At 53.7% G+C, this 24,467-nt stretch overlaps 4 protein-coding genes across 4 annotated transcripts; 3 read left to right on the top strand and 1 right to left on the bottom strand.

The window, feature by feature from the left end:
* Positions 1–2,997: 2,997 nt before the first annotated feature.
* On the top strand, positions 2,998–6,493 carry MAA_03788 (protein EFR3; the record flags this gene model as incomplete). Its single annotated transcript, XM_007821786.1, has 2 exons — positions 2,998–3,212; positions 3,334–6,493. 2 exons carry the CDS (start codon positions 2,998–3,000, stop codon positions 6,491–6,493), a joined length of 3,375 nt encoding a protein of 1,124 aa, XP_007819977.1.
* Positions 6,494–8,841: 2,348 nt separating this feature from the next.
* MAA_10960 (uncharacterized protein) lies at positions 8,842–9,558 on the top strand (the record flags this gene model as incomplete). The annotated part of the gene is made up of 1 exon (XM_011412905.1): positions 8,842–9,558. One exon carries the CDS (start codon positions 8,842–8,844, stop codon positions 9,556–9,558), a length of 717 nt encoding a protein of 238 aa, XP_011411207.1.
* A 3,951-nt stretch (positions 9,559–13,509) lies between these two features.
* MAA_10959 (serine/threonine-protein kinase) lies at positions 13,510–14,607 on the top strand (the record flags this gene model as incomplete). The annotated part of the gene is made up of 8 exons (XM_011412904.1): positions 13,510–13,538; positions 13,622–13,653; positions 13,723–13,749; positions 13,814–13,893; positions 13,950–13,972; positions 14,035–14,063; positions 14,112–14,369; positions 14,426–14,607. The coding sequence occupies 8 exons, from the start codon at positions 13,510–13,512 to the stop codon at positions 14,605–14,607; spliced, it is 660 nt and encodes a 219-aa protein (XP_011411206.1).
* An 896-nt stretch (positions 14,608–15,503) lies between these two features.
* MAA_03789 (uncharacterized protein) lies at positions 15,504–16,553 on the bottom strand (the record flags this gene model as incomplete). The annotated part of the gene is made up of 1 exon (XM_007821787.1): positions 15,504–16,553. One exon carries the CDS (start codon positions 16,551–16,553, stop codon positions 15,504–15,506), a length of 1,050 nt encoding a protein of 349 aa, XP_007819978.1.
* Positions 16,554–24,467: the final 7,914 nt, after the last annotated feature.

The raw sequence follows: 24,467 nt of genomic DNA, 5'->3' as shown, positions 1-24,467 counted from the left end.
CACGTTGCCATCACCCATGGCAGGCGTGCTTGGTCGAGTCCTCTTTTTGTGTCACTGTCTTACCGTGAGTCCCTTCTCATTTGCCGCATGCCTGCTCTTCATAAACACTGCTGTTGACAACTCGGCTTCCCCGACCTTGTTCGTCCTGGACGCATATACACCGACTACTCCGGGGAGACGGCACATGTCTAAACAACCTTGAACAATGCATTTCAAATAAAGCAAATACTGAATTGCTAGTCTAGATTTACACCTCCACTGTTTTCTATTACCACAGGTTAATATTGAAAAAAAAAATTGTGCTTACGCCCCAAGTCTAAACAGCAACAAGTCCTTCCTCATTCCCAGTACGGAGCACGGCTTGGGCCGAACTACTCGACTCCCAAATCTACCTGATTTCGCACTCGCGTGTTATGTAGGCATGTCTTGCCACTCGGACAGCAGCTAAAAGTGACGAATTGGAATTGCCACCCTCTTGGCTTGGGTACGTAGGCTTTGGGGCCCGGTGAGACGGTCATGAGGCTGGGATGGTGAGTGGTGAGGGCGGGCTGCTGTGTAAGCACGATGGATGGAGGAGGCGTAGCACAAGGCTTTGGGAGTTCGAGGCTCGTCGCACAGCTTGCGTGTTTCTTGTAGTACTAGACATTTGTTGAGTGTGGCTTCTTATCCGGTGTCCCGGGTGATGGCCTAAAGCAGCCGATACGTGGACTACAGACTGTTGTGAAATATATTTGCCTCCCACTGCATGTGCCATGTTTGGACTACTTGGCAACGAAGCGTACAGACATACAGAGTAGATGCTAGTCCTTTTCGTGGTATAAATGTGAATGCCATGGACATCCATACCGAGCACGGGAACAACAGACTTTGGGGTGGGCGCCACCAAATGGGCGACTTTGAATCCGGATGTGGTAAAAAGGACAGCTGCAAACTATTCCGTCCATCTCACTGAGAACGCGAACGTCAAGGCAGCCTCGTCCAGATTTGTTGTGCCCCAACATTTCGTCAAGTGGTTTCCCATGGATCACTTGCCACCACAGACGATCACGGGTCTAGTCAGGTCAAGTGCTGGTGTGAAAACTTGGGGTTCTGTCCAATGAATAGCTCATCCCGTTTTCGCGGGGAGAGCTGCCGGGTTGTGCATGGCGTCGGCGGGAATATCGTCACATTCACTAAAATCGCAACAACCCCTTCCCATATTCCTCAACCCACCAGAAAAATGAAAGAACGACAAAGGATGTATACTCTGACAAATGAGGGTTGGTTATGTTTGTGCAAGGAAACAAAAAAAGAGGTCGCGGGATGCATGCGCGTGGTTCGCAGCCGGGGCCACGTGCTGTATAGGGTAAGCAATGTGAGACGAGACGTCAACTGGTCGCTTTTGGCCATGCGTTGAGCGAATGAGGACGCTTTCGGTGGGTGGGAAACCGGATCTCGCAGCCAGCGAGGAAGGGAAACCACCGAGACAACCAGATTGAGCTATCCCAGAAGAGCAGCGAGAATCCGATAGGCTGGCTGGGGAAGACAGTTCAGGCTAGAAATGCAATGGCCCCAGTTGCCGTGCATCCCGTTGAACAAATTGGTGCAGCAACCCTGGGTAAGCATGTAAGTAAGTAGTCGATTAGGCGCGCCGAGGCAGCGTTTGGAAATGGCTCCTTTGGCGTCGTCTTTGCCCATGTGAAGCACGGATTGCACAGAGAACTGAGGGGGTTGACACTTGGACACTTTTGACCTTTGGGTTGGCGGGCGACGGATGCAGTACTAGTAGTATCGGCCATGCGAAAGGGAGCGAGCGACATGTCCATGCTTCATTCCGCTGGCGACAAGGATCAAACGCCCGGCCTTGCTGCAGTTGGCGCCCGAAAGAGCTGGTGGTTATTGCGAGGTATGAGGCGCGAGGCTGGAGATGGAGATCAGGATGGTGATAGAGATGGGGCGGAAGGTGCAGGTGCGGGTGGTGAGGTGCGTTTTGCCCGCAGCGCAAAGGATTGCTTGCATTGCATTCCGTCACGATACCCCGTACCCGTGCTTGGATTCAGACGGAGCCATCGGCTTGTGCTCAAGTTCTCAACGTCTGAATTTAGATCCAGATGCAAATGAATAAAGGCACAGGGACTTTGACCCTGAAATTGAAACAGACTTCTGTTGGACCGTGTGAGATGAAAGCATGGCCGCCCTGCCAGTGTCACCCTCGCGTCCTGTCCAAGTCGTTTGTTGACGGCCCATTGTAGCAGTACTTGAGAGACCTCAGCATCGCTGCTAGCCCCTGGGTTTGTAGGCTCGGACAGGACTAAATGACCCCAAAAATTGCCCGGCTCCGTTCCATCTGCTCCAGGTTGGGCAGAGCGTCCCAGGTATCTGGGCGCCTAAAGTACGTACCTGGTCAGTCTGGCGACTTTATCCGAGCAAAAAGGATACATGCATGCATGGATACTCAAATATCCAGGTACCTAGCCCACGCCCGGCTCTCCATACAAATGCCAAGTATCATTCTTGGCCCTCTGCAGAACCTGAAAGAACTGAAGCCCTGGGCACCCGAAGCGACATGGCGCCTGATTGGAGACAAACGCAGCCCTCAAGGCACTAAACCGCGTCTGGCCACGCTGGTCCACCTCCTGACAGGGCCCGACAGGGCCGTGGAAACTGGCAACTGGCAACATTGAACTTTGGACTGCCAGCGCGCGTGTGTCAACCAACATCGTCGTTGCAGCTCGTCATTGTACATTTCCCTCCGGATCCGCAGCCGCGACATCCCGTCTCCTCTCCGCATCCTTCCATTAGCTTTTCGTTTCTTGTTTCTCGTTTCTTGTTTCCCGCTTCTCCATGATACCTTAATTTCCCACCTCGGTACCTCGCTGCAGCTCTTGCTTCACTGCTTCACTGCCACCCCTTTGTGCGCAGCGTCCCCCCCCGGAGAAACCTCCCTTTCTGACACTCACCTCACCATCTTCTCCTGTCGTCCAAGGGGAGGCGACAACACCGTGTAACGCCGGCGCCATGAAGGCCATCCATGACAGATGCCGGCCGAAACACCAGGTCTTGGTGCTCAAGTGCTATCCAAGGATTACAAAGGGCGCGGTTGATGTCGTCCCCAATAGCAGTGAGCTGAGCTATCTCCTCTTCTATGCCGCCAGCCGTCGCTCCAAGATCCAAAAGATTGGCGCGTTCCTCGAGAAGAAGACTGCCCACGATATCTGGCGCATGCGAATCGGGTACGTGAACCTCCTCAACACACACCCATGGCTCTTTGTTGTTGCATTTTCATCCTCTGTCGTGTTGTCGTGGTCACGAACAAACCGGGTTGCTGACAACAAATGTGTTGGCCGCATATAGAAATGTTCAGGTGACGCTGGGTATTCTGGCTGCCCTCGTCGAGAAGCCCCCCAAGGAAGCTGCTCTTATCGCGCCGTGCGTTCTCAAAATCCTCGACCTGATTCTACGCTCCGACGAAATCACCATGGTCGAGTCATCATTGCCTACTTTCGAAGCCTTCTGCGAACACCACGACGCATCTTCGCTGTTTGGTGACAATGCTTACCTGCAACAATACCAATCCGTGGTCCAATCTTACGCTCAACTGGCTTGGACTCGACGCGTACCACCCAAGGGTCCTGTCAGTAAACCGTTGCAGATTCGCTGGCGGAACGCGGGCCTCGCGGCCATCATGCATATTGCTGGCTCGGATGCCCTGTCTTCCAAATCTGGTAGACAGATCGATGTCATCGTGCCCAAGATTCTCGACAACATGTGGACTAGGGACGATGTATTCCTTGACACCTTGCTGCAGCGCGTGCAGATGGGCGAGAAATCCGAACCCGAGAGGCTGCATCGCCGAACGAGTATAGCCACTGTCCGAACTGCCGAAACCGCCGGCGACACAAACCCCCTCGCACTCTCCGGCACCGCGCTGGATGTTGACAATCTTGCCGAGGAGGAAACAGGAGTACTGGCCACGAAATGCCTGAAGAGCATCTTCATCGTCCCTAACAGGGCCCAGATCTACGGAGCCACCAATGCATTGCTCAAGTTTGTCTCCACGAGGATTGCAGAAGGGGAGACTCCCGTCACCGTTGACAGAGGATCTGGCCGCGACTCTGGTTGGGCTATTCAGCTTTACGACATCATCTCCCGTTGGACACCCGTGCAGGATCGATACGTCATTCTTCTCGCGACTCTTGACATGTTGAATAAAACGCCCATGCGGGAGGAGAGCTTGCCGCAGCATTTGGCCTTCACGGCCATGATGCAGTCCCTGCTTCGCTCAGATGTCAACTTGATTGGCCTCAGTGTCATGGACGTCCTTCTTGGGCTCGTCAAACAGATTAAAAAGCTGTTTCAGTTACACAATGGATCCGGTCATGACAGTAGCCAGAGTGAAGAGAAGGCTGAGATGGAGCTGGACAGTGCTACTCGCACCCAGCAAAACGAACTCCTCGAGAGGCTAGAGGATTGCACAAGTGATCTTGCCAATCACGTTTACTATGCCGACCAAGTCTCGGACATGATTGCGGCCCTGGTTGGCCGTATCAAACACAGCCGAGCTGCAAGTGTGGCATCCTTGGCGCATCTCATGGAAAAGGGAGATGCTGGGGCTGATGCCAACGCCGCTTCTGTCGTTGACCTGTCGGGAAGCCAGACCTTGCAAGAGACCTACTTTGCCCACTCATCCGGTCGATTGTCCGCGTTGAAGATTATCAAAGCTATCCTACTCGTCGCTAGCCCTAAGACGGGCCTCAGTGGCAACATGGATCTGACCAGAAACCGAGTTCCCATTCAAGTATGGGAAGGGACGCAATGGCTCCTCCGAGACCCGAATGGAAACGTTCGCAAAGCATACGTGGATGCATTGAGCGTCTGGCTAGATCGCGAAATTGCGTACACGGACTTGATTGCTACCGATGATGTCATTGTTTCGCATCGCAACAGCAAGATTGGCCGTGATGTCCCAAGCGCTCGCAGGGCCGTCTCCAACACATCAAACCGTGAGCGCCACCACAAGGTTCATCGTTGTCAGTTCCTGCCTCTTCTTCACCTCGCAATTTATGACAGCGCATTGCAGTTCGTGGATTATGACAACGATATTGTTCTCCTGCATAGCTTGCTCACCAAGCTTGTCTTCAAGCTCGGAGTCAATGCGACTCGATGCGGTATTCCCATGGTGTACAGACTGCAGGAGGACATCCAAGAGCTGGTACAGCCGATTCACAAAGTGCGCATCGCCTCGCTCTGTCACGGCTACTTTTGGGCCTTGACTGAGAAGTTTGATTTTGAGTCGTCGGTGGTTGGTCGCGCAGTGTACAACGAAATCTCCAGGCGGAAGAGCAAGGGGTTCTGGGTAGAGGGTGTACATGTCCCGGCTCCTACACCCAGTCAGGTTGGCACTCCCGGAGAAGCAAGGCCGCACCCGAACTGGGACCTCAGTGCCCTAGAAACCGAAGAGATCCTGCCATTTGACGATCGATCCTCAATGGTTGAGTGCATCATCACTAGCTACGAGGACACCGACTTGTCACCACCCACCAGCCCCACGGCCTCACCCAGCCGGAACCTCAACGGGCCTATTCTTAGTTCTAACGCTGGAGCTGAATCATCTCCCGAGAAGTTTTCGGAGCTGCCACCCGAATTTAGGGCGCAGATGGTGGCTGACTGGTCCAGGGATTCTGCTCTGGCCGCCATCACTGCCGCTGGCAAGTCTGAATCGCTTAATGGATCAAAGACTGGCACCACTGGTACGACGCAGAACCGTCTCACCATCAATACTGCTGGCGCCGCCCTCAATGGCAATGGCCACTTGCCCGCCCCTGCCTCCCCGCGCGGAAGCCATCAGAACGTGCGGCCCCATACCTCGTACACGCATGGTGACCGCTTGACGTCCGTGTCCAAACTGCGAAAGTCAAGCGCTACCGGAGGAGTATCACCGGCAGGCTCGACGTCGGGAAGAGCAGGCATAGCATCCGTAGAGCAGTTAAAGATGGTATTAGCAGGCAAGACAACCCCGCAGGCTGCTGGTATTCCCGGCACGGAGGACGATAGCGACGAGAGCATGATCAGCTGCGAGTACAGCGTGTCTGAGAACAGTTTTAACCCTGCTGCTTCGCAAGCAGATGCTCCTGCCACAACAGGCGAGGCGCTTGCACGATCACTCTCTGCCTCGGCGTCCCTTAAGGGGGGCCCGCTGTCATCCAATCCGGCCTCCCAAGACGGCGGGCTACCCGTGTTCCACAGACACGGGGAAGATGACGACGAAGTGCCTCCAGTCCCACCATTACCCAACCTGAGCTCGCTATCAAGCAGGGTGGGCATGCAATCCATTGAGTCTCCCTCGAGCAGGCGCACGCTTGCCAGCCGCGGAGGTGAAAGTCTACGATCGCATTCCATGCGGGTTCGGGAGGAGAGCAGCAGTAAGGGCATAGACTTGCAGGAACTTTTAAGGGGAATAGATAGCCGATCAGGCGAAGGAAGCTTGGGCAATCTTACGAAACCGCCGTATTAGGTAACGCGGCTAAAGAAAAAAGTAATTCACTTATTATACCACCTGTACGACAAGCATGGTACAGAATAGCCAATGAATGGCTGGAAGAGTTGCGGAGCAAATGTATTTACAGCAGGGAGTAATATCGCAGTATCTAGGTTACGGAGGGTGATGTGTACCAGGGAAGAAGGAAGTTATCAAGTATGAGAAAAGATATCTTGGGCGAGACATTGGTGGTTGGAAGGGGTCAGCGTATTAAAGGCAGCATAGCACCGCACAGCAGACACAGCAAAGCACAGCAGCATGTCACCGCAGAACAAAGCATGCATGGTAAGCTCGGAGCGCTGTGAGCGTTAGACAAAAGCGACAGCGAATACATATTCCCCGTTTGAATGACAGTTTTGGACATGTGCGATGACGAGAATGTGCCGCCTTGGCGATGTGATGTCAGCTGCATGGGCTGATATGACTGTACTGTGCTACACGGGGACGGGCGCGAAAAAAAGAAAAAGGAGAGAGGCTTAGTTTGCTGACGACTTGATTGGGGAGTACCTCGACAAGTATATGTTGACGGTGACGGCATTTTTTTTTTCACTCGACACCAGGGAGATACTTGACTGTACTCTGTATGGTGTACCTGGCACCGAATGCGCTCTGGCAGCGCATGCAACTAACAATTGCTGTCTGGAGCACGTGGTTGATTCAATGACTCGTCAATCTGTTCCGGGCACCACCCTGGCCTGGCTACGGTCAAGTGGTACGTTGTGTGTCAAGTCAAGTGTTTTGTTTGCAACATGGGACGTATGATGATGCTCTCTACGGAGTACCTACCCAACCAAAAAAACCCAGTACGTGGCGTCGATGACTTTCCGGATGGCGTCTGCCTTCCACGTGGAGCACCGAGAGAGCTGCCCCCCCGTGAAAATCACCTTGACGGCGAGAAATTGAGTTTAAAAAAGCTCCGCGGGTGGGTGCCATTGGCGAGTGTTGCGTATTTGGCCTGCTCATGGGGAGGGAGGGGGGTTTGCCCACGAGCGGTGCTAGCAGCGCCGAGGCTTGCGCATATGATGCCTGGTGTTTTGCAGTGGGAAGTCGGTGCTGCTGGCGAGGGATGCTTGGCGGACCGGACGGCTATTCCTGGCCTGGGCGTCAATCGGATACGGGCACCGCTGAGGTTGACTGGGTCCAGTCGTGTCTGGTGGGTGACAGGTGTGGATCGAGTCAATCGTCTTGTGGTTAATTGATGGATGATGTTTGTCGTCTGCGGCTGCCCAGTTGTTGACGGAGAGGCGGGGAGGCGGGGGGAATGAGGGGAAAGGGTTGCTGCTAGCCAGCGGAATCATCGTGGACTGTCATCAACTAACGGCATGTAGTCCATCCATATGTAAAGTAAGTACTTAAGTAGTCGGGTCTCGACACGGAGCATTGGAGAGTGGAATCAATTGCTTGCAAGACGTCTGGTCTGGTTCAAAGACGCGCAATGCTTGACGGGAGGCGGAAGGCGGCACTGGGGCTGTGCCGATCGGGGCAATGCCAACCCGCCAGGCAGCACACACAGCGCGGGCAACACCGCCGAGACCTTTGAACATTGAATTGACTGGACAATGGAGGCTGCGCTGCCAAACTGCCGGGGCGGGGCGACTGGAGTCGAGATTGGCCGTGGGGCAAACGGCATGCATACCAGGAACAAACTGGTCTCGTTGTACCATCTACGGAGTGTCCCGTACAATCAGTCCCCTTCCATTGAAAACCCCGGCACTCTTTTGTTTGTTGGCGTGAGGCCCTGTAGTAGTAGTAGCCAGCGGTCCGTGTCCGAGTTGGATGGTTGTCTTCGCCCTGTCCGAGCCTTCCCTTTTGACGACTTGCCATTTTCTCCTGGGCTAATCCACGACTCCAAAAGCCTCGAGGTTATTCGCAGCAGTCTCTTTCCCGGATTACTGCATTGAATCGATTCCAGATGCCGCCCAAGTCCAAGTAAAGACGGCAGCTCCGACGAGAGCCTTTGTTCCGAATCGGCGCCTGGAGCCAGCCAAGACCGCCTGGGGACACAAACAACGGAACCGTCAGGGTTTGAATTTCGCATCAACCTGGACCTGGATCGCGCTTTGCTTGGCCCAGTGCTCTCACCTATCGACCTGGGAGGAACCTAGCTGCTGCGGCATACGTACCGTTATTTTGAAGGAGGCCGACTTCACCACCGTGCTTGAAACCGGCACCCTTTGGCCGAAAGCAACATCGTCGAGATCTTGCTGGCAAAGGTCCGTGATTAGCTTGGAACGCCAGATCCTCGAAATCTCTCCCAACACAACAACCCGGGCCCGGCACAACTGGGCTCTGTTCAGTTACCTGAGCTTTCCAATCTTGCCATCATGAGCAGCACATGGCAGGATCTCGCACCGCCTCAAGAAAGCCCTGACCATCCGTCGCAGTCTATACCAAACGCCGCCTATCCTGATGCCCCGTACCAGCCGGGGAGTGGATTCCATGGAGATGCCAGCACACCGGCATCGACAAGCCTCGCAACTTCTGTAACCGGAAACAACACCACGTCCTATTCGGCATCATCGACTGCCTCTCCAAACCAATCGGCTGCCAATACTGGGCCGTCGTCGTGGCACCAAACTGCAGTGCTGTCCACTTCTATGCCAGACGGCCCGCCGCCGCCCTATGTTCGTGACCAACATTCAAGTCCTTACATAACGGCACAGACACGGCCAGCATCCCATTGGACCGGCACGCAGAGCAACCGGCGGGTTGAGCAACCGGATTCTGTCCCATTGCAAAGACTACCATTAGCAGCATCATCCCAGTGTTACCGGGAACGATCAGAAGCATCCATAACACAACACGATCAACTGCCGTCGGCTTATACTACTGGAAGTGGTAGCATCACTGCATCGACGCGAACCGTAAAACTTGGCTCGGTGGCGGAGGCACGGCGGCGTCGAAGACGACGTGTTATCATCTGCCTCGTCCTCCTGGCCGCCGTCATCGTCTTCGTGCTGGCCCTGATCATAGGAATCGCTCTAGGGGTCTTAAAAAACACGGCACGGGACAATAGGAATAACGGCCCGGTCGTGAGATAGGTGCTCGTGTATGGAGTGTCGGTGGCATTTGAAACCACCGGACCGCGTTGCCATGCAGGCATATGCCATGAATCGATTGACTGGCAGGGTTCTGCACTGACCTAGCCTCGCCACGCCATCACTGCACTGCATTCTAGGTTTCGGACTTGGTTGTTTCCTGCATTCACCTGTGGCGGGCATGTGGTTGGGGCCAGGGCCAGGGCCATGGAACATGAAATGCTGGCTGGTGATAAAAGTCACGCTTGTATACATAAGGTGGCCGGCGCAAATTGGGGACTACTTGGGACAGCGAATTGGTATTGTGTATTGGCATTACTGCACTGAGCCTATCATGCACTTGCAGCGTTTGAATTAAGTTTGACATACAATTGATTCAAGGGTGAAAAAAAAAGACTTAACCGAGAGCCCGAGGACCTTTGCCCAATCCAATATTCTTGGCTTCTGGGCTTCGTAGCTCCCACAGGGAAGGTGCGCTCACTTAGCCGCGCTACGTGGAAGTCGCGACCTGCACCAGCAATTGAGCCTTGCTACGGAGTACTACTCCATGCATTTCCCTGCATCTGCCTTCAACCGCACTGGGACCGTTGACCGTAGACGACACCTGATCTCTGTTTGTGTAACGCCACTCTCTGACTGATCAGCAAGCATCCGCATCTTCACCGGTCTACGACCAAAGCATTTTCAACCCAACATCAACATGGCAGACATGATAAACGTCAAATTCATGATGCTGTGATGGCGTTGGAGAGGGAGGACTCTCGCATTGGCTGTCCACGTGCCCTTCCCCTGCATTCACTGACCAGGCATTAGGAGAAAAGGCGGCTGCGGCTTGTGCATCATCCACCCTTTGCCCAACACTTGAAGTTTTGGTGCAAAGCAACAACGGACTTGGCGTTTGATATCACCGGGATCGGTACCGCCCGCTCCGAATGGTGTTTTCTCCGTTCCCAATGGCAAGCCTACATGTTATCCGCGGCGTTTGCTTGGTCCCTTCTTGCGAGCTTCCCTTGACATACGATGGCACTAGTAGGCACGTCGCCTGCACACTCTGGTGACAATGTCAACAACTGCCGAGATGTGGGCTATGGGACTGTCACGGCTATTCTTGCGAGATGGAGACCTGCACGGAGCAACTACTACATACGATTTCTTACTTGTTTTGCTTCAGCTGACAGAGAATCCTATCGACCTTCCGTCAGCTGCCTCTGGAAATACTACGAATTTGTTGGGGAAACCAAGCGCAGTAGAATACAATCAATGGCAACAGCTTGTCTGGTTGCTCTGCGATACCGAGTCTCGTGCTGACTTCCCTCACCTTATACATGCAACAGGTCTGGTGGGACATGTAGCACTACCGCCCCCCATGGATCGCTGAAGGAAGCATACCAGACATTGTAGGGTCGGTGTTGCAATGACTTGCGTTGCCCGAGTTGACCCACCGTGGCGCCATCGCAAGAGTCAACTGATGTGTGGTATTCAGACGCCACCATGTTCATGGTGCGCGCCTCAAATTCAATTCTCAATCTTGCAATATAAGAGACTAACAGGTTTATACCGCAAGGGCAGCGCCCGATTGCATCACGTCCTATGGATGAGGAATCCTTGAGTCATAACCCCTATCATATTGCCAAGCTAGAAAAGAGTGCATGGCTACCGAGTACTGCGTGAGGGTTGGCATGGTGGCATTGCATGGTGGTGGACATTTATCCAAAAGGAGGTTACTGATGCCCAGGATCGACGGCGCCACCGGCACAGGCGCCCGTGTTTCTGGAAGTCGAGACCCTTGTAGAGATTGATTTTAGGGCATCAATCAAAGCGGAAGCAGTGGCCACGGCTCCGGGCATCGTCGAAGCGTGGTGTTGGCGACGAACTCCGGTCCCGTGGGATAACTCGACAGGCCTCAGCTAATGACGAGTTGACCAGAGAGGACTGCAGCTCGGCACCCGCCACCGAACGCTGGGACAGCGCCGCATGGCCCAATAATTTACCGTCTTTGGATCCAGGAATAAGCCGCCGTACCTGATTATCCCGTCGGTGCTTGCCTCCTAGGCATCGATATGCAGCTAATTCACCCGGCAGCATGGAGAGCAGGGGCTTGCCAGCAACTGCTGCTGTGTAATACCAACGACGCTTGGGCTTGGCGGCGAATATTAACGAGGATGCCTGTGGCATTGGCCGATACACCAGCTTTGGGCGACCTAACATTCGACGGACAAGGAGGGCAGCTCGCAGAACAAAGTACATACGCAACTGACAACACACCATTCTGACTAAGGCTGTGCCTCGTACTCGTCCGTCAAAGCCGCTGCTGCGCAGTGCAATATTACGGAATCGATTTTTTTCTTTTCACTCTGCCTGCGTTCCCTTGGACAAGGTTTCGATGACAAGTTGTACTTTGGGTTGCCTCTCTTTCCGTCCCGTCTTTGCCCTTCGCATGGACCAGGTCTGCATCAACCAAACATCCCCACCTTCTGGTTAGGGGCTGACATGGCTCGAATTTTTGGGCTGAATGGAGAATTGTATTCTGTACAATACAAGACGTGGAGAGGAGGACATGGCACATCCACAGTTTGCCAGATGTCGGTCCAGGTTGACTGAAAGTTGCTTCTGAGGCCTTATCTGGACATCGGGCGACTTATTTATGACGGTTTGGCGCTTTATGTGGGAGCTTCAGGCCCCGCCTTCCGGAGCCTCCCCGGGCTGAGACTTGTAAGAAGCAACGAAATAATCATTTTTCTCGGCCAAGGGCATGTGTCCAAAGGTTACTGGGTTCACTCGCGCCTCTTTTGAATCAAAATAGGTGACGTGCCTTCAACCTTTGGTGGCATTGGTTTGGGACTCTCTTCCCCCGGACGGCGTATGGAGTATGGAGTACGGAGTACGGAGTACACCACAGAAAGCCATACGAGAGATAACTTAGCGACGCCGTCGACAAGTCAGTTGTGCTCTGACGAGACGCAACCCATTTTCTCTCTCCTCCCCCTTTCAGCACATGGCGCCCCACCGCGGCTCCATCGTTGGCCTCTCCGTGCCGCCCTTGTTGTCGCGAGAGATTGGGTTCAGCATTCTGCGTTATATGCCACTCCAGGCCCGAGTAGTAGTATAACTATGTTGGCTGCGCCAGCGCCAACGGACGCCTCTGCCTTGACGTGTTGACTCGTTGCGACATCGACTCAAGCCACTCCCACATAGCCGCCTCTCAAGTCTTGGCACTCCAGGAAACACGGCCATTGCCCCTCGCAAGGGACCCCCAAGCCGCACCGACACGGACGACAGACTCACCGAGGCATACACAAGCGTTCTCTGGCGCTCACACCAACAAGTCGTACCGGTCCTGGACTGGCTTGTTCACAAGCCAAGGGCAGCAAGGCACGACTCAAAACGTTGTCTTCGTCTCCTTCCCCCCACCCGCCACTTGAAAGGCGATCCAGACCTGCAGCTCCAACCATCTCTGTCTTAGCAGGCTGCAACTCAGGAACTGCAAGAACCAAGAAATCTTCAGTCCCTCGCAGGCCCTAGCACACCCAGCAGACCCTAGTAATAACCCTTTGCGCCTCCAGTGTCTTCATAGTCCCGCAACCCCCCATCCGTCTGTGGTTCTTATCCCCCCTTCACCGCCCTCGGATACCACCAGAAACGTACCCAGAGCCTGCCTGGGCAATTGCTTGTCTGCCTGGAACGCCATCAATTGAAACCTTACTTCAACCTCCAAACCTCGGCCGAGCTCTTCATTGACTCCAAGGGAGGACGCGGTCTTGCGCCTGTGTTGTTGCAGGACAACTCCAGCCCGCCTGACGATTTGGTTCTGACAACTACGACCCGCTGCCGAGGCCTTGTAGACCTTGCGGCGCGCATTATCGGATCATCCAGGCTTGCTACCAGTTCATTGCCGCGCAGCTCTGCGCTTCCGCACACTGAGCCAATTCCGAGAATCCAGATTTAGTTCTGAGCATGGCACCGCGGTATCAGTATCCAGCCAGGTATTTTTGACATAGCAATTGGCCTTTCCTGCAAAGGCTCACTCGAGTTTCAACCATCCAACTAACTAGCCTCTCTGGTGTAGTCGCGAGCTACATGTTGTGGTTCTTGGGGCCGGTTCGTTCATTCATTCCTAATACCCCTCAACCGCATCAATCTTGTCCTAACTGTGATTTATTTCTCCAGGCGGCGTGGGCAAGAGTTGTTTGACTGGTGAGCATCTCCTGTTTAGGACGACTAAAACAGATGAATTTTGGATTCTCATGCTCCTTGCTAGCGCAATTCGTTCACAACGAGTGGATTGAGAGTTATGACCCGACTATTGAAGATTCATATCGAACGCATATTCAAGTAGATGTGAGTTGTGTCAGGTGCATGGAAACATTTATTTCGCGGCTGACTAGTGAAACCAGGGCCGTCAAGTCGTTTTAGAAATGTGAGTATTGTCGCTCTTGTAGACCGCAGGCCCAAAGATGATTTCTGACTGATATACTTCAGTCTTGACACTGCAGGGACTGAGCAGTTTGGTACGTTCACGTGCGTTGTTCTACATGATTTGTACTGACACGGACAAGTTGCAATGCGAGACTTATACATGAAGACCGGCCAAGGGTTCCTTCTTGTATTCAGTATAACATCCCCATCGTCACTAAACGAATTAGCTGGACTACGCGAGGAAATCCTTCGCATCAAAGATGACGAGAATGTACCGATGGTCATTGTCGGCAACAAGGCAGACCTCGAAGAGAACCGTGCCGTGCAGAGAGCCAAAGGGTTTTCGATATCACAACGATGGGGCGCGCCTTACTATGAGGCTAGCGCCAGAACGAGAAGTGAGAACATACTCGCCGCCTCACCCAACCCTCTGTTAAGCTAACAGAGCCTACAGCCAATGTCGATGAAGTGTTTATTGATTTATGTCGACAAATGTTGCGGAAGGATGACGATTACCTAGGGACCACTGAGACTGACGACAGTGGGTTCAAATTTGATGGCTTCCGTGGCGGGCATAAGCGCAGACGACGAATGAGAACTCGAGAAAAGGACCATCCTAGATGCGCCATTCTGTAGAGCTGTCAGGCCTGCCTGCATTATTATTATTATTTATTTATTTTGCAAGAGGGGGAGGAAATCCCGCATAGAATTCATTGACCACACGAAGGTCGAGCGGAGGGAGGGAATGACACCATTTGACGGGATATGACATATCGCATTTTACTCTTTCAAAAGCATTTCGCCAACAAAGGCATGACATGGTTATGGGGTTGGGTCTCGCAGTCAACCCCCCCTTCCCTGGTCATGACTTCCATTTGACTCAGCAATATCGACGACGAAGCAACTCTTGTCACACAACTTACTGGGGGGGGGACACTTGCCATGGTTAGTTAGGACACCCAACTATACCAGCACAAGAACTCGAATGATATCCGGGAGAATATGTGGTAATGTTTGGTGGGAGCGGGGAGGAGACAGAGGCCAAAGTGTCACAAGTGGTTGATTGCCTGATGAGAAGATGAGAAAAAGAAAACATGGGTACGGAGTAGACGGCGTTTCTAGACGGGGTTCCAATTTGTTTGCTTCTATTTTTCTTTTTCAACCATGTCATACCTACATATCTTCACGTGTCAGAAATAGGATATACTCAATTGGGAGGCCGGGGATCTGGTACATGGCCAACTTGACTGTCTTTTTTTTTGTTCCGGGCTATGTACATTTGCCGAGTGTCGGTATATGAATAAAGATCTTTGGCTTTGCAACCGCTGGGTTACGAAGAGACGGACAAGATGAAGCCGCCTATCCGTTCTATGCCTCGAGCACGTCCATCCAAATGGTTGCAGACATGTGTCCAAGACCAGGCGAGACCATGGTGCTGAAACACGAATGCCAAACCTAGGATTCGCAGTGTTGCTTGAGTGACCCGCTCTGCATATTTTTTTTCTTCTCTTCTTGATCAAATATCCATCGTCTCAGCGTCCGAATATCTTGAGAAGAATATCTAGAAAAAAGGCAAACGCCCCACGAAGCTGAGTAACTCTGTTCATCATATGAATATAGCGAAACGTAAACGCATCAACCTCATCATAGTCGTGGGCGTAGATTTCCCACGCTGCCCGGCCTCTCCCGTCGCCCTCGTGTTCCGCAACGGGGATTTCTCCCTCTGGCGCGTCCTTCAACGGCGGGCCGACGGCTAACGAGCGCCCCGAAATAGATTCATCTGCCACGAGGCGAGTAGCTGCCTCGACTACGTCTGGGATGGTCGCGCCGCCAGCGGTGCCCGCGAGAAAAGCAACGTCCGCTAGTAGGGGGAGCATGCGGCTCCGTTGGACAAAGTACGGCGCCAGCATGTTGACGCGCAACTTGCCGCTCTGCATGAAGGAGGTCGTGCGTAGGGAGCGGAAGAGCCCGCACACGGCGTGCTTGGACATGGTGTAGTGCGCCTGGCCGGCCAGCGGGGCGATGGAGGCGATGGAACCGATGAGGAGGAGGCATTTTGTGGTGCTTGTGTCCTGGGAGAAGTGGTGGAGGGCGAGGTGGGTGGTGTATATGACGCCGGTGATGTTGACGTCTATGGTTGCCGTGGAGGGCTTGGGAAGCTTGCCGTTGACGAGGGACGGGTTCTCAAAGTTATAGCCCTCGGAGCTCTGGATTATTCCCGCATTGGGGACGACAATGTCGATCCTGTGGTCGGGGGAGAGGCGGATGGCAGCTTCGAAGAGGGATGTCTGGTCGTCCCAGCTTGCTACGTTGCAAGAGACGTAGGCGAATGTGCTTGATGGGTGGAGGGTGCGCAGCTGTGCAACGAGGGATTCGCCGGACGGAGAGTCGACGTCTCCGATGATGATGTGTGCGCCGTGAGAGGCCCAACGGCGGACCATGTGTGATCCGAGGCCATTGGCGCCGCCGGTGATGACGATGGTTTTGTTACGGAGCGTGGATGGGTCGTAGTGTTTAGTCAGGTCGACGGGGGGAGATTGCTGGATCGTTTTGGCGATGGACCACGGTGATTCTGTCGACATATTATTCAATTTGGGTTTATTTTTACTTTTTTGTGCGTGAATGGAGACGGAGGGGGCGGTTTATTGCACCCTTGGTACTCGGTAATGCCAGGCAACATGGTGGTCTCGCTTCGTGGTGGTGTCGACGGTATCAGATGGAGCTTCTTCCCGAGTGCGTCGAGCTGTTGTGGGTCAACATTGTTGCTCTCCCGCTCCCGCATGACTGGACCCACACGCCTCGAGCTGCGTCAGAACAACACCGCCATCACCAACCAAGGGATGGCCAAAACATTCCTGCAAACGGGAGCCGGCCTATTGACAGAATGTCATGTAACAAGTCGCCCGAATCCCATCATATATCGGTTTTTCTTTCAATCTATCATGCCACACATTGCACCACGTCAGCAAGCACTATGCCTGCGCCCCACCACCTAGGCTTCACCCACGCATTTCACATCCCAACCCAGAGCATCGATTGAGCCCCGTGCGCGTAGCCGTATGTATATGAGAAAGGGGTCTGAGACGATCATGCTGAAACAACATCGTCGAGTTTCGAGACTATGGTACGGAAAGCGAACAACTGGCATCTAGAATAAGAGGTAAGTGGGGGGTTTTGATGATCCGTTTGACTGCTGAAGTATCTTGCTGAAAATATCACCGTGTCGCTTTCCACGGAGGCATGTTTTTGGGGTAGCCCGAGATGTGGGCAAATATCAAGCTCAGGGCTTCAAGAGAATGGCCCGGAACCTTCCATGCGACCCTGGCAGCCTCCGATAAATCGTGGTGCCAGATTGTTCTTTCCATGGGATTGCATTCTTTTCTCGCAGCAGCAATCAGAACGCTCCAAGAAATAGACACTTGCAGGGTAAGCTACAAGATACCGACTTCCGGTACAACAGTAATTGTATGTGCCGCTCGACCATGGGGTCTGTCCCCCACAATGTTAGTTAGTTCATCGGTTCGTAGATGATACCCGTCTGGTGATACTACAAGCCCCTGTGTGTCATCAGTCCTTGGGTGTATTATGCAGTTTATGCCCGTCTGCAGCCTGCAGATGCGCGGAATCGCGAACAGACATACCGCCTGCATGATTTTTTACGTTCAACCTCATCATGCCTGGCAGTCATTGGGTCAAGACAGTTGTCGCACATGTGTTCTTGAAGCACCCCCCTGAATTCTATGAACACCGAGTCCGACGTAACGGCCTGGTATGTACTATTCTCCTTGGCCCTTGGCGTCGCCGTCGAAAGTGCAGATTGAAAAGACCCAGAGACCTAGAGACATAGGCAATACGAAAGAGGGCTTGAGCTTAAAGCCCTGCCTTTCTGACTCGTTCCTGTTCAGAGGAGACTGAAACTTTGACGTGGTAATGCAGTCGCCTTGGTATCGAGATCTATTGGAGGCAGAGATGCCATCCTTTCTGATGGTTGCCAAGCTTTGGCTAATGCCCAAGTACCTACATACGTTAGTGGCAATTCTACGCCCCGGCCCAATAACCCATGTCTCAAGGGTGTGTGTTCTGCCGCCTTTACGGTACTTCGTAGACCTGTCAGTCTCTAGTCTGAGACATCAACGAAGCCCCAGACTGCGGGAAACATTTGGCACTACTCCGTAGAGCAAGCAAAATCATTCAATCACGATCTGGACATGACCCAAGCAGCAGATGGGTGGAATGGCTCAAACGAGCATGTCATTCCACACTTCGCAAGAACCGCACCCTACACCACCCAACTATGTCGCGGATTGTTGATGATGGTAGACGAATTCAGACCCTGGCCAGAAAAGAAACTCGGCCCCTCCCTTTGGCCTCGGAACTTGCTCCGGCGCTTGTCTGGTCAGACGGCATGTGCGAACCACGAGCGACTAACCACGTTGTAACATTTCACGACGCACCGAGCACATCTTGACGAGTCTTGAACCGTTCCAAGGATGTGTTCTGAACATCCGCAAACGTCGAGGTGATCCAGAGGCCACTACAAATGGTCAGCCTCGGGTAGCGCGACAATCAGGCAGGACCATTTTCGTGGGATCAGCAAACAGCTAACTTAGAAGCTTGCTTATCTAAACCCGCAACATTTAGTTGATTTGGCTTGTGGCTTGTGAGTACGATGCAATGTACGAAAACCCGTCCACAGTAGCGCGAGTGCCTGTCGGCCAATAGCCGCAGGCCCATTCGGTAGTGTGGTAACTATTCCGTCAACAGGTACAGGATAGTTACTCTGTACCCCGTACTCAACTGCGTATTGGTTTTGTGGACCAGCAAGACTAGAGCGTAAGATGGATCGTACATACTTAGCATATCTCTCAGTTGACCAAAGATAACTTGCGGGTACAAGCAAAGCCCCCAAACGCTGTGGGCGATGTGTAGGACCTCTCTATCGGTAGGAAGGTATGCTAGGAGTTTGAGGAGGTATCTTTCAAGGACTCGAGTCGATAGATACTCAGCCCTAATCGGTACGCTATGAGCATCAACAATTCGGTCCGGGGAGGATTCTTCAGAACCTCTCTAGTCTCCAGGACCCTGCAGAGAGAGGTACATATATGTACACCAATAAAACCCAACGGTTGAGGGAGTCCTCGACATCTGTATGCAACAGAGGGTCGAATCCGGATTGATTCAGTAGTATATGATGTTCGCTGCGATGAGTGTGCATCGCAGTGTTGCAGCGGCTATTAGAAGTTTACCGAAAAGTGGAATGACAGAAATCCCGAACCAAAGGGGCGCAACTCTTCTGATTTCCTGCTAGAATCAAGTTGGCGCCTTGATCTTAATCCGTTTCCTGTCTTGTCAAGAGTTGCTGCAGGCGGCCCTGCTTGGGGGCTGGGCGGCGGGGCGGGGCGGACACCAAGGCCTTCGGAACTGATAACAGTCAAACCTTCAATACGGAGTACTGCGGACCTGTATTGTAGCCGTGGCGGAGCGGTTTTATTGTGGTGATGAATGCTGTGATTTCCCCGAGTTGGTTCCGGACAATGAGCCCATCACATTGGAGGGTTCTAGACAACGAAAGAGGCGCACTAAAGTCATATATAGTCGTTGACAATATGATTTCGGGTGTGGATGACCGCACCACACATGGGCTTGTGATTCTGCCATCAAGCTGCTCGAGAGAGCGTGGGCCCTGTTGGCCGAAGTTGCTGACCCTGGTCAAATCCGGGCGAGGTGAAAGCCCGGCGAGTGACCAAGTCTGGGAACAGGGTCAACAGGGGTATCGCAAAAGGCCATGGTTGTCAGGAAGCCAATTCGACAAAGCTTGTCGACACTGGATCGCCGCCCACTGTTTGCACCTCGGGTTCCCATCAGACCTGTTGGTTGCTTGTCCTGGTCTCCCCTGCTGCGTCGGTATCTTCACTCCCCTATGGAGCGCCATGGCTGCAGCTGGCTCCATTCCGCAGCTCTGTCGCCGAACCAGACTGGACCTGGCAACTGTAATCTCAGGAGGGCGAACAACCTGGGTCCAAGACGAGGATGCAGACGGCCCTGTAGTACTCGGTACTGTACATAAAATACTCCGTAATAAAGGAGCTTACTGAAGCAGTGGATTATAACAGGCGCTGCTTTCGACGAGCCTTATTACATGCCAGGCACCTCTAATGGCTGTTGAAAGCCTTGGCACTTGTCGCCTGGCATCTGGGGCGGAGTTGATGGCTGGATGGCATCCTGCTTGTTGGGGTCAGCAACTCGGGGCAGCGAACATTGGTGGTCTCTACATGGCCAGCTACCTGAATATTGAAGCAAGCTGCGTTGTGCGTGATGGTCTCGAAGATTCATCATCAGCCCATTCTGGCCTCGCGTTCTGTCTGTCCCCAGCAGGGTCCAGGGACCTGGACGGACCCTGAGAAGCGCCATGCATATCAATGGCAGCAATCAGATGTCGGCGTTTTGATGGTTGGGCATAACATGTGCAAGACAACGGCGGTCAGATTTGGAAAAACTTAATGGGAATGGCGACGGCCACTCTGCTTTTTGCCTGCTTTCTCCATCCCCGCTATTGCGACACACGAGAAGCGAGCGTTGGGATTGATAGCCTGTACCTAGCCTAAGTAGGTACCTAAGTAGGTACTAGGGAGGTACATGGCTTTCGAGGGTAATAACCCAGGTACTCAAGTGCTTGCCTAGTATCTACTTGGTAAGAAATGTTCAGAAATGTTAACTCGGCACCTGCATGCACTCCAGTGCAAGTACGTGATGTGCTTTGTCTGCAGGAGCTAGCGTTCGCGCCTTCTTGGCTTTCTCGTACCTGGGATATGCCCTCAATTCGTAAAGGCGTCGACGGATAGAACGGCAGGTACCGCCACCAATGACAAAGACGAGGCATGAAGGGAAACAGCGAGAAACACCAGTGGCGAGCTGCTATCAACATTGGACCAGGTCTAAGTAGATTATGTGCATTAAACTGCATGCTGCATATCATTAGATTCACCGTCGCCAGGATGCCGCCATTATCTGTATCTATCACCAGCATCAGCCTTGGGAGCCACAACCCCATTGTTGCACTCCATGCCCCGTGCCCCGTGCTCCGGGCCCCATGCTTCACGCTCCATGCTCCAAGACGGCCTTGTTGGCCATGTCTTGATCGATCAATGATCCCCCACAGTCAGAACGGAAACGGGGCGCCATCGGTCATGGGCCGTCGTCGCCCGTGGGCCAATGAAGCTGCTGAAAGTTCACGGCAAGGTACTTAACGCTGGCTGGGCGCGACGTGCCTCAATCAAGTACCTGGGTATCTGCCAGAGGAAACAAGCGACATGGACTTGATGATCCACATTTACCTGATGCCGCGCCATGTTAGAACATTACCCAAGTTTCGCAAACTACTTTACTCAAGTACCGAGTAGTATAGTACTCCGTTCTGGGCGACTCCATTCTGAAGCATCCCCAACATTGAAGCCAACCCGGGGCTGCTCAGGTCATAGAGTTTGGTGGCGAGCTTCCCACCAACTCAAGCGCACATCTAGTTCTGTCTCGAGCACTGGGCATTGAATACTCCGCAGCAACCAGGCCAAAGTCTGTTTGGCGACGTAGCCCCCCCTCCTCGTAGCACGTCAATCATTGACGCAGTGGTACCGAGTGGAAGAAGCTTTGCTGTTTTCAATAGTTGATGTCGACGGCAGTTCTCGGCAGCCCTCAGCAGCCCTCAGCAGCCCTCAGCCTGTCTGCTGTGAGTACTACTCTGTAATATGCTCAACACCATCATCCCGACCACCATAGCAAGGCACCGCCAACCAAAGCAGCACATCCCCCCAGCATTGCATTGCCCTAACCAGCCTTGGCTCTGGGACGACGAAATGGCTCGTCCGGTCCCTGGTCCTGCCGAGTGGCACTCGGCACAAATAGAGGGAAGAAAAGAGAGTTTTCTGTGGTGAAACCCCGCGTCAGCAACCATGAATGGTGCTGGAGCGACTTTTGACACGGAACCACAAGCTCCAAGTGGCCTCTGTACAATACGAACGCGCTTGCGACCGGGTGCTGGTGGCCATACATATGTACATACACAGGCAAGGACAGTCCGTCGTGGTTCGCAATTTTAGAATTGGCCCTGGCAACTCTAGAATATTGCATCAAATGGCCTTTTGCGCTTTAGGCTGACCTTTGGCCAAGAGGCGTTCACACCAAGTGCGCTCGTGCTCCGATTGGTCAGGCTCAGGTGAGTGGACCAGGACTAGCGCCTCAAGTGCTGCTACGGAGTCCTAGTGCATGTGTCAGTCAGTCCGTCAGCCAACAAGTGATTTGCGCTCAACTTGCATCAGAGGACACTTGGGACTTTGCGTGGGTGATGAACCTTGGACACCCAGTACCAAGGTAAGTTGAAGCCAAGCTAGTGCCATTGTGCCGCTCACATCTTGATGGCAGGGCAGCGCACGTGTGCGGTGCTTGACTTGGCACTCCCGCCCTCTCCATCACGACATGTGCACCTGAACGTTGGAGCTGCGGCCAGCTCTTGGCGTAGTTACCGAGAAGTTACTTCTAGAGCTGCCGAGGCCTTGTTCATCATCGAAACCCCGGGCCGGTTCTGATGGCTGCCGGAGACCTGCCATGGTGGCGATGACGGTTGTATGGCTCTGGACTCTGCTAACAACATTGTATGTAGTACCTAGGGTGTTTTCGACGCGTCAAACCAACACACACTTCTCATAAAGGTTAACGAGACACTTGGCTAGCTGGCAAGGTTTGGCTGTCTGGGGCCGGGCAGAGACACAGATACGCCCCCCGGTTCCCAGTCCTGTCAACGCCTCACTTTCCGAAACCGTCTCGGAGTCGATGGGTGGGTGAATCGACTGTGTCCGCCCCCAACAAGCTCTGGAATCTAGAGCCTAGAGTCGAGGGTGATGGAAAAAGACCAAGCAAGACGTGACGGCGCATGATGCCGCTCCATTGAACGATCTGTCCAGTGTGCTCTGATACAGACTGGTGCCTGCATGCTTCTTTGCTGCCAGTCCTCCCGGTCCCGTCACCTCGCATTCTGAACCAACCCTTCTTCATCTGCTATTTTTCTCTCTCTTTACACAATCATCTCCCGTCTTCCATCTTTCGGGTTCCGCGTCCGCGCCTCTGCACAACTGCCTCACCATTTCGTCCGACCTCTTCTCGGTGACGATCCTGTCCTGACTGTCTTGCGACAGCCGGGCTGACTTGGGACCGCGACCTGAAGACCATTTTCTCGTGCACGTTGGCTGTGGGCGGCTCAATTCACCCCAAGGCTGCCTGACACGGGCCCTCCATCTTTCTCGCCCCCAGTCGCCCTCTTCCGTTTTCGTTCGTTCCTGTTACTTACAATAGACGAAAGCCGACACACTGGATTCGGACCCATCCCAGAACGTGAGTCCTCGCTACGCACCGGCATTGCACCTCTTGCAACGACGCGCCGTCGACGAAGCAGCTCACTGCACGTATTGTACGCATTACGAGCAGTCCAAGGCGACGACTCTCGCGTCCCGCGTGTCCACAAGCACCGAACCGTGGCACCCAACACCTGTCTGCCGCCGAGGACTGAGCAGGACTGTAGAGGACCGAAGCGCACCCCCGTGCGTACCCCGTACCGAGCACGATCAATCGATACTTGGAGACAGAGCCAAACTCGCATCCACCCTCCCACAGCACTGGGAACGAAAAGCACCTTGACCCGCGGGCCAACCGTAGCTCGCCTTGCATTACACCCACCACGCCCAAACCAGCCCACTGGACAACCATCAGGGCGACGGCTTGGATCTAAGGTACGCGGCTGGGACACGGCATATCCTGTGGGCGTGTCTGTGGGTCCCCACCCCAGTCCTTCCTGGGCATGTCTCTCTAGTGTCTCTGGTCCCTAGTCTCAGTCCCCTCGGTCCCCTCTGTTCCCCTCTGTCCCTCGTCCCTTGCTTTTCCCTCTCACGTCCCTCTCAAATCCGTCGCCGCCGCTCTCCCCATCCACCCTAGGTATTGATTGTACGCCTCCCTCCACTCGTTCTAGCCAGTTCCAGTCCTGGACGCTTATGCTCACGTTTCCACGTCCCGGCATCACACCCCGTCCCAATCCGAACTACGGAGTACGGAGTTCGATCACTGGGACTGGGAAAGAGCCACCCACCCACTGCCTGCTGCCTGCTGCCCACGCATCCAAATCCACTTCATCCACCCACCCACCCGCTTCCTTCCTGCCTTGCCTGCTCCGTCTGCCTCTGCCACTGCCTCTGCCTCTCCGTCTGCCTCTTGCTTGCGCCTGCGCCTGCATCTGGGTTTGCGCTTGCACCTGCGCCGCTGGGTCCTCTTAATCTGGGTGGTGTGCGCCTCTTCCCCGACTGCGCATCTTTTTGTCTTGTCCTCGTCACCGTTCATCATACCCTTCGTTGCACCTTTTTTGTTTCATCTCGCAAATTCCTATTCCGCCCAGCGTCGCATCATCGCCGCCTCGCACTTTGCTTCGATCTCGTCTTTTTTTTGGCTTCTTGTTGACC

This window comes from Metarhizium robertsii (assembly GCF_000187425.2).
Source record: "Metarhizium robertsii ARSEF 23 chromosome Unknown MAA_Scf_3, whole genome shotgun sequence".
Lineage (NCBI taxonomy): Eukaryota > Fungi > Ascomycota > Sordariomycetes > Hypocreales > Clavicipitaceae > Metarhizium > Metarhizium robertsii.
This window is presented reverse-complemented; position numbering and strand designations above follow the sequence as displayed.